Source organism: Emys orbicularis, chromosome 13 (assembly GCF_028017835.1).
Source record: "Emys orbicularis isolate rEmyOrb1 chromosome 13, rEmyOrb1.hap1, whole genome shotgun sequence".
NCBI lineage: Eukaryota > Metazoa > Chordata > Testudines > Emydidae > Emys > Emys orbicularis.
Window position 1 is genome coordinate 15,219,999 of NC_088695.1, and position 9,909 is coordinate 15,229,907.

The 9,909-nt window shown below is 45.1% G+C and overlaps 1 protein-coding gene across 1 annotated transcript; it reads left to right on the forward strand.

Moving 5' to 3' along the window:
* Nucleotides 1-598: 598 nt before the first annotated feature.
* Nucleotides 599-1,564, forward strand: LOC135887495 (olfactory receptor 10C1-like). Its single transcript, XM_065415238.1, has 2 exons — nucleotides 599-896; nucleotides 933-1,564. Exons 1-2 carry the CDS (start codon nucleotides 599-601, stop codon nucleotides 1,562-1,564), a joined length of 930 nt encoding a protein of 309 aa, XP_065271310.1.
* The last annotated feature ends 8,345 nt before the right edge of the window (nucleotides 1,565-9,909 follow it).

A 9,909-nucleotide genomic window follows, 5' to 3' on the forward strand; every position in this document is an offset into this window, starting at 1 on the left:
TGGCATAAACTGATCTCTTGTGAGGGGGGTGCAAATTATTCCGTCTCTTACAGGACATTGAAATGCTGAATATACCAGGAAACATTGTTAGATTAATTTCCATTAATTCTAACAGAAGTTCGATGCCTAAGGAAAATATACTGCACTGGAAATCTCAGTTCAACATTTTAGTTGATGTATATATTGATTTTGACTCCTAAGCCATGGCATGATTCTGGCAATTGCAAGAAGTGAACTACTGCATTTAAGCATCATTGTAAAGCTTCAGTATGTCACTAGATGGGATACAATAATAGATAAAGAAAGAGACTGATCTGATTATCAGTATTCAGCTACCAGAGATATGGACAATTATATTAGTCATTGCTCTGATATGGCAGAGGGTGGTCTACATGGATACAAAAGATCTGTTGTCGACCTGAGACTCCTTGCACTTTGACTGAAGTCAACATTGAGCCTTAAAATTGCAGCTGGTAGCCAGGAGAGGGAGGGGCGTTTCTGAATATTTATGGAATTACTTCATGACTCTTGATTACCTTTCAGCTCTATGTTCTTCCAATTCAATTTCAGTTTGCTTTATTGTTCCTAGACTCAACCCATGGCAGACACAGACTGGAGAAATCAAACATCTGTCACAGAATTTATCCTCCTGGGATTCGGGGATCTCCCTGACCTGCAAATTCTTTTCTTCCTGATGTTCCTAGTGATCTATGTGGCAACTGTGGCTGGGAACACCCTCATTGTGGTGCTTGTTGTGGCTGATCAGCACCTTCACACCCCCATGTACTTCTTCCTGGGGAACTTGTCCTGCTTGGAGACCTGCTACACTTCCACCATCCTGCCCAGGATGCTGGCCAGTTTCCTCACTGGGGACAAAACCATCTCATTCAGTGGCTGCTTCATACAAATGTATTCCTTTTGTACTCTGGCAGGTACAGAATGCTGTCTCCTAGCAGCGATGTCTTATGATCGGTATTTAGCAATATGTAAACCCTTGCACTATTCAGCTCTCACAAATACCAGATTTTGCCTCCAGTTGGCTGCTGGGTCATGGTTAAATGGTTGTTTGGTTACCGACATCTTTGTATTATTCATGTCACAGTTAATATTCTGTGGCCCGAATGAAATTGACCATTTCTATTGTGATATCATCCCATTGATAAAACTCTCCTGCGGGGACACACGCCTGATCGTATTGTTGAATTTCATACTAGCCTGTGTATTCACCTTGCCTCCATTTCTACTAACCCTGACATCCTATGTGTGTATCATCGCCACCATCCTGAGAATCCCTTCCACCACGGGGAGGCAGAAGGCATTTTCCACCTGCTCCTCTCACCTCATTGTGGTGACAATTTACTATGGAACCCTAATGATTGTGTACCTGCTACCGAAACGCGACACGTTAAGCTTCCTAAACAAAGTGCTCTCTCTTTGTTACACAGTCCTGACTCCCCTGGCAAACCCCCTCATCTACAGCCTGAGAAACAGAGAGGTCAAGGAAGCCTTGAGCAAAGCAGTCAGTAAATATGTGGCATTCAGAAAAACATGCAGAGATTCCTAGATAACAACTTTGCCTAAATCAGCCAGGCAGCTGTGAAAACCTCTGGCTATCAGCCCCCATTGAAATTGAGTTGAAAACCCCCATTGAAAATCTCACCCTGTAATGTGAAAAAAATGGAGATGTTCTGAATGGAGTTACTGAGACAGTGTTTACAGTTCAATGCTGTCTCCATGTAACACATCATAGAGGAAAATAAAGTTGTGGACAGCTCTGTCACTCTCTCATGTTCAGCACTGATAAACGGGGTATGATGGTATTTTTGTCCATGGTCTTGGCTAAACATTCACCCTATGTGAGGAGTGTGTACAGCATTTGAAACTGAACCGGGCTGACATAGTGTAAGGCACAAAATCCACTAATGATCAAAGTAAATCCCTGTGTATGTCCCCTGTTCATTGTTTCTCTATGTTAGATAATAAAGTTTTATTTCTATTTGACTGTCTGAATTAGATTACAAAACACAATGTGTGACATCATGTTTTGTGCTGCAGTTCTTGTGACCCAAAGGACACAATGGACAATCCAGCAGGAACTCGGGTCAGTGTTGTCCATGTTAGTGGAAGGACCAGGGAGGGAGGTGGCCATAACCATATTTCCATCATGGAGTTTAACTGGGCACCAGGCAGAATTGAGACAATTTTAACCACCTTTTTTTTCCATAAAAGCTGTTTTTGATCAAAATTATTGTTAGACAATAAAAATACTAACTCCTGGTGCAGCATATATGGGGATGTAAACCTGGGAAATCTGGCACCCGTGAAATTGTGCTTATTGCCATCATACCACTCTGCAACCCCACCTTCCCTGCACTCACACAGGCTGGATGCAACGAGCCAGGCCCCAGCAGTGCCCTTTGGACACTTCACCAGAAACAGCTTCATAGCTCTTATCTGGGCTAAACCCGGGTGGGACCAGCTCCGACAAAGCACCAGCACCAGGCTCACAGGGCCCTTGGAGGCTGGGAACTTGGGCAAACAAAGAGGTAGACTCACAAGTCAGGGGCACTGGGACTGTCCAGACCCAGGTAGGGGTTTGCCAGGGCACATGTAGAACTGAGGCCATTTCTGGGGTCGGGTCTGTCAAACGGGCACCGAGGAGGGATTTGGCCTGTGACCCTGCAGGGCAGAAGCTGCTTTGCTCCTGCCAGCTACACAGAGCATTTCAAAGGGAGGGGACCTGTTACAATGAGTGTCCCTAAAACTGATTGCAATGAGTGTACGTCCCGAGAGGGTTAGTTCTCAGGACACAGTGAGGCAACCTATGGCGAGAGGAAGCGGCTACAACCTACCAACAGGCAGAGCTCCTGTGATGTCAAAATGGCAGTGCTGGCTCAGTCGCTGGGAGAACGTCAGGGCTTGTGCAGGGGCAGGGAAGCTGGGCATCAGTGAGAACGGTAGGACTTGAGCCCTGCAGAAACCATTTTCCAAGGGACCTAACAGAATTAGGCACCCAAATCCCTTTGAAATGGGAGTTGGATGCTTAACTCTCTTAGATACCTCTGAGAATCTCAGCTTCGAGAGTCACTGGGATTCTGTCACGGTAGGTTCTGTCATCAAATGTTTTTCGGCTGCGTATGTGTGTGTGTTGTGTTGTCTCCGCTCTGCACAGTCTCAGGCTCTCTCTAATACAGGTTCAATCTATGCATTTCCAGTGGAAACAGACCCCACAGCAACAGAAATGCACTGGATGGATGGGAAACACCTGCTAAACCTTTGAGAGCCACTGCTATTGTATGTGCTTTTGCAGCCACTAATGTTGCAATCATGCTGTTGTACAGTTTTGTTCCCAGTTGCTCTAATTTGGAACAGCGTACACCTAGCAGTAGTTAAGAAATGAGGAAAGATGTGATTATGCTGTCTAGGGTCACTGGAGGGTAGAGGAGTGGGAAAGGTGCAGTGGTGATGCCCAGTGGATAGCATCCAAAGTGGAAGTCAAGAAAGGTGATGTTATGATGCTAAATGACCAGCAAAGGGAAGTGGACAGAGGTAAAACTGTATAATACAGATTAGATGGCATCAGTGTAAATGGTGAGGAAGGAATTTTGTGTATCAGTGGACCTCTATGCTATGTAATGAACTGGAAATATCTTTAGAAACCAAAGTGAGAGGAATGTGAGTGAGCAATGTATAAATGAAGATATTGAGGAATTCTGAAGCCGTGTTAATAAGGGAATCAGAGACAGACAGCCTAGCTAGTCCTAGGTTACCAACACTACCTAAAGATAGAAAAAGTGTACCATGGTGGAACGATGACCAACGGGGACACAAGAGCATCAAGGATGGAAAGAGGCAGCTACAACATCCACTGTAGTTAACTCCAGAAGAGAGCAGAGGGTAAGAACAGAGCAATAGATTGTCATGCTGTGTAATGAACCTTAGGGGCAGGAGATTGAAAGAAATGAGGAAAGGTCTGTCGTATTAGCCAATATATTTCAGAACAGGATAAAGTCCTGTAATGTGAAAAGGAAAGGTCAGTGATGCTGCAAGTTGTCCACTAGAGGGCAGCACATTCAAAGCAGGAGAAATGGGCAGCTATTTTCTGAAAGGCCCAGTAGGTGACAGCAGATATACGCTTAATATTATTATTTATTAATCTATGGGCAGTTGGTTTTAACAGGCCATCACCTAGAGTTTCATCATTATGTGAAGTATTTTCCCCTGTGGGATTTTTTCCCCCTTTTATAAGTGTAAGCAAGGTCTGCATGAATTCTCCCCTGACCACTAGTGATGAACTGACCTTTGCATAGACATGCCCATTCTGCCTAGGCACGATGGAAATGTTTTGCCTAAATAATGACTTTTGGTGGTGTTGGATCACAAGTCACTTTGTTACTGGAGCAGGGGTAATAAAGAGTTGTGTATCCTTATGCAGGGATCAAGGGTAGCAGAACTGTACTTGGCATACCCTGGTGGAGGGCACTGTTCTTGGCATACCCTGATGGAGGGACTCACCTTCAGCTAAACTGCATTCGGTAGGCAGGAGACAGGGGTGTCAAAGCCAAGTGGAATTGAGAGAGGGCGGGGACAGGTAGTTTGTGGTATAGCCTTCTTTTTGCCACTGTTTAATAATAGAGTTTAGTAAGACTCACTTGAAAGTCTTGTTACAAACCAGCAGAATTGAAATCACTAATAACCAGCTCTAAGCATTAGACCTGTTTTGCAGCAGTGTCTCTGATGCTTGAGACTCTCCAGCCTTCTCTAGTAGTTGGGCCTGCCCACTAACAGCTGAAATCACACAGAGCTGTGTTAAGTTGTGGGCCCTCAAACCACTCCAGAGGGTACAGGGAATGGCCGGCGGAGCGGCAGATGTTAGGAGAAGAACCTGGGCAGCGGAGCAAGCAAGGTGCTTTTTTCTCCCCAACCCCCCCGGGTGGGAGGTGAACTCACGCAGATGCACTTCTGAACTCTTGGTCTTTAGTGACCAAGGACAATAACTGTGAGAGGTGTTTGGTGAAGAGAGGGGCACGCTAAAGGAACTTTTGGTTGCTGGACTTAAGAACTTGAGGCACAAGGACACTGCCCAACATACTCTGGGGTGGGTGTTTTGCTCATGATTTTATGTTATGAATCCTGCTTGCAGCGTTTTCCCAAGTTAATGCCAGGTTACTTTCCCCCTTTTTATTTATTAAAACTTTCTTTTCTGCACTCAAACTCTGTGCTTGTGAGAGGGGGACTGTTGCCTCTAGAGGTGCCCAAGGGGTAGTGTGTAATTGTCTCAAGTTACTGAGTTGGGGCTGGAGCCGGTTTTGTGTTGTATTGTTGGAAAGGAACCCCTAGATATTGAACCCGGCCCCTGTTGCTGCCGACTACAACTGGCGGAGCAGTTACATAAGGAAGGGGATTCCACGACTTCCCTAGGCGGTCTGTTCCATTGACCTACTGTTCTTACAGTTAGGAAGTTTTTCCAGAGATATAATTTAAATCTGCTATGCTGCAGTTTGAACCCATTGCCTCCTGTCCTGCCCACTGTGGCAAGAGAGAACAACTTTTCTCCATCTTTTTTATAGAAGCCTTTCAAGTATTTGAAGACCACTATCATATCCCCCCTTAATATCCTCTTTTCCCAAACTAAACACACCCAATTCCTTCAGCCTTTGCTCATATGGCTTGCATTCCATCCCTTTGACCATCTTTGTCGCTCGCCTCTGGATCCTTTCCAGTTTCTCTACATCCTTTCTATACATTGGTGACCAAAATTGGACACAGTCTCAAGCTGAGGCCTAACCAGAGCCAAGCAGAGTGGTACTATCACCTCCCGAGACTTGCATGCTATGCCTCTGTTAATGAAACCTACAATTGCATTTGCTTTTTTTGAAACAGCATCACACTGCTGACTCATGTTGAGGTTGTGATGCACCACAATTCCCACATTCTTCTCAGCAGTGCTGCTGCCAAGCCAGTTATCCTCCATTCTGTATTTGTGCATTTCTTTTTTCTTCCCTAAGTGAAAGCATGTTATAAGGGTGATATATGGGCAGCTATTTTCAGAAATGCCCACTAGATGGCAGCATATATTGATTATTAATAAAGGGGTGGTGTAAGTCCATTATAACTGGCCATCACTTGGACAGATATCTCCCAAAAATGTAAGCTGGTGTTTGTTCATGATCTCAAATATTTTACACATAGGATCATTAGTCTTAAAAAAGTTGCAATTATACAAGTCACACCGTACAAGTCCCATTAGGCATTGTTAGCTATAAAGCTTTGGAGACACAAAATGAACCAAGTGGGAGAAAGGTTGAAGTGGGACCATATTAAAAAGAGTGAAAACCGAATACAAATATGAGGCAGCATTTACACTTTTTAAATCTAAGGATAAGCTCATTTTCCAAAGGTAGATCAAATGTACCTGCTCATTTCTTCAGGTAACTGCAGGTCTCTTCACTGAGAAAATCCAGTTTCTGAAGAAAGAGGAGAGACAAGAACCTCAGCTGAGGAACCTACGTCCTGGTGGCCAAGCCCTGAGAAATAAGAGCTCATCGCTTCAAGCTTGGGCTGTGCTGTGGTTACAGGTGAGAACCATCTTCCTGACTGCATTTACCACGAAAAAACAGGGGCATGAATGCGCTTTGTGAATATTAGATGGACAAGGTGGGTGAGTGTGACGGGTTGAATCACAGAAACCCCCTTGGGAGCTGCCTCCCAATATACCAAGACTACTTCTATTTCTGTTTTCCCTGCCAGCTCAGGACTCCAGCACCCTGTCTTGCTGAGCCAGACAGGCCCGTCTGCTCCAACACAGACCCAGGGACTGAATTACTTGCCCCAAGGCTGCAGGTTTGCCTGAAAACAGCTCACAGAAGTGTGCTTGTCTTTAGCACTCAGATGCCCAACTCCCAATGGGGTTTAAACCCAAATAAATCCATTTTACCCTGTATAAAGCTTATACAGGGTAAACGTATAAATTGTTCGCCCTCTATAACACTGATTGAGAGATATGCACAGTTGTTTGCTCCCCCAGGTATTAATACATACTCGGAGTTAATTAATAAGGAAAAAAGTGATTTTATTAAATACAGAAAGTAGGATGTATTGGTTCCAAGTGGTAACAGACAGAACAAAGTATGTCACCAAGCAAAATAAAATAAAATGTGCAAATCTATGTCTAATCAAACTGCATACAGATAATCTTACCCTCAGAGATGCTTTAGTAAGTTTTTTCTCAGATTGGACACCTTCCAGGCCTGGGCACAATTCTTTCCCCTGGTACAGCTCTTGTTCCAGCTCAGGTGATAGCTAGGGGATTCTTCATGATGGCTTCTCTCCCCCTCTGTTCTCTTCCACCCCTTTATATATTTTTTGCATAAGGTGGGAACCCTTTGTCCCTCTGTGTTTCCACCCCCCCCTCACTGGAAAAGCACCAGGTTAAAGATGGATTCCAGTTCAGGTGACATGATCACATGTCACTGCAAGACTTCATTACCCACTTGCCAGCACACACATATACAGGAAGACTCACAGGTAAACACAGCCATCTGCAGACAATGGGAGTCATCAAGATTCCAAACCACCATTAATGGCCCACACTTTGCATAATTACAATAGGCCCTCAGAGTTATATTTTATATTTCTAGTTTCAGATACAAGAGTGGTACATTTATACAAATAGGATGATCACACTAAGTAGATTATAAGATTTGTAATGATACCTTACAAGAGACTTATTGCATGAAGCATATTCCAGTTACATTATATTCACTTATTATCATGTTTTTATAAAACCATATTCACTGCACAACGTCACCATCTTCCTGACTGTATTTCTATACCACCAAAAAACAGGGGCATGAATGTGCTTTGTGAATATTAGATGGACAAGGTGGTGAGGTACATCTTATATTGCACTAACTCCTGTTGGTGGTGGAGAGAAGCTTTTGAGCTACACAGAGCTCTTCTTCAGGTGAATATTAGCAGTTTTAGCCTCACCTTCCCTCTGCAGTGCTAGTCAGCGTTCATAGCAGCATTTCACAGAGATGGAGTTTGAGTTCCATGTCTTGTTGCATGTCCTCAGTTGGGGATCTGCCCTGCTGACACAAATGGAGCTACCTTGATTTACACCAGCTGAGAATCTGGCTCACTGTGTGCCTCAATGGGGTGGCGAATGCTGATAGAGTCTTACTAGCCCGGATGACACATGCCAGATTGTTTCTAGACTTTGAGTTCAGGGACAGCGTCTTCCCCCCAATGACTTTCTTGTTCTTATATTATCATCCCACACTCATTATGGCATGGGGAGAGTCACTCCCCAGTTAGGGTTGCACATCAGCCTGGTTTTCTCCCTTCCTAAGGTCCACTCTCCAAAGAGCTGTATTTTATTACTGCTACATAGTGAACATCAGGAAACAGAAAAGGCATTGCCAGTCGGTGACAGATTTTTGTTACCAATCTGCCTGCAGTATCAGGTGATCAGGCTGAGGCCACAGGAGCTTTTGGGGAAGAGATGACAGAACACATCAAGCGTCTAAATTTTAAAGCATTATTAATAAAATAATAAAACAACAGCAGAGAGTGCTGGGAAGTCTCCCACATCACTCGGGGCGGGGGGGGGGGAAGAAGCATTAGCGCCCCAAGCCCTAACCCACTTTCATACTCACATACGCACTACCCAAGACTGGCCAGGCCTGGGTGTAACGTCAGAAGGGGGTGGAGAGGGGGAAGGTGAACAAGAGTGCTCTCCTGTGCTCAGGCTGTCCAGGTCTGCTGTTGCTCTCCAAATTGCTCCAGCTCTCAGGAGGGTTTTAAGTCCTGGATCCTCAGGGGGGGTAGGGTGGGGGGTGGAGAGATGCTCCGTTCGGGGACCTCTGCACCTGGTGTCCTCTGTGCCAGTCCAAACCGGCTTTCTGTGGTCTCTTCAACGTTCCGAAAACACCCCAGTTCCAGGGACACGAGGCTCGGCTCCCCCTTTCACTGTCTCGTCTGTGTTTTCCATCTCTGCAGCCCCTAAACTTTGTTTTCCTTCCTGCTGGCCTTGCTGTTTTGCAGGTCTGTGCAGCTGGATTTTTCTTTCTCATGGCTGCTCGGGCACATTCAAGCCCCCGTCTTTCTTGGCTGTCAGCCAAGTCTCGGCTGTGGGCAGTGTCCTTGGGCGGGGGCCAGTGTCTTATCTTCGCACTGAGCTAGCTACAGTGTTGAGTTAACTCATTCTCTGCTCTTTTCTTATTCTTCCCCCCTTCTCGGCATCTTGTAACCTTCAAAGGAAACTGTCACTCCTCACTCACACCTTTAACCCTTCCCAGCATGCTTTGCGATGCTTGCAACAGTGTTAGCCACATACAATGCTGATCTGCCCTCCCCGGGGACCTACGGGAGGGAGGGGACTGTTGAGGTGTGACAAGTCCCTCACCACATCACCATCACCACCACAGGGAATAAGGGGAGAAATTCCTCCACTTCATAATTTATGGCATAAATTGATCTCTTGTGAGGGGGGTGGAGAAATTGTTCCTTCTCCTACAGGGCAGTGAAATGCTGAATATACCAGGAAACATTGTTGGATTAATTTCCATTAATTTTAACAGAAGATTGGTGCCTAAGTAGAATAGACTTCACAGGAAATCTCAGTTCAACATTTTAGTTGATGTATTTGTAACCCTTCTGCCCATCTAAGTTGGCAGCAACAAGGGCCGGGTTCTGTATCTAGGGGTTCCGTTTCAATAACGCAATGCAAAACCGGCTCGAGCCCCCACCCAGTGACCTGGGACAATTACATACCACCCCCCTGGGTACTTCTAAGAGGCAATACTTCCCCTCTCGCAAGCACGGAGTCTGAGTGTAGCAGAAAATGTTTAATAACATGAGGTAAACAACATCAGCATAAAATTGGAAAAACACCACAAACAGGAT

Coding starts and splice junctions, on each gene's coding strand:
- LOC135887495 (XM_065415238.1), top strand. CDS start 599: ATGGCAGACACAGACTGGAGAAATCAAACATCTGTCACAGAATTTATC. Junction 897..932: donor AACCATCTCATTCAGTGGCT/GCTTCATACAAA, acceptor GTACTCTGGCAG/GTACAGAATGCTGTCTCCTA.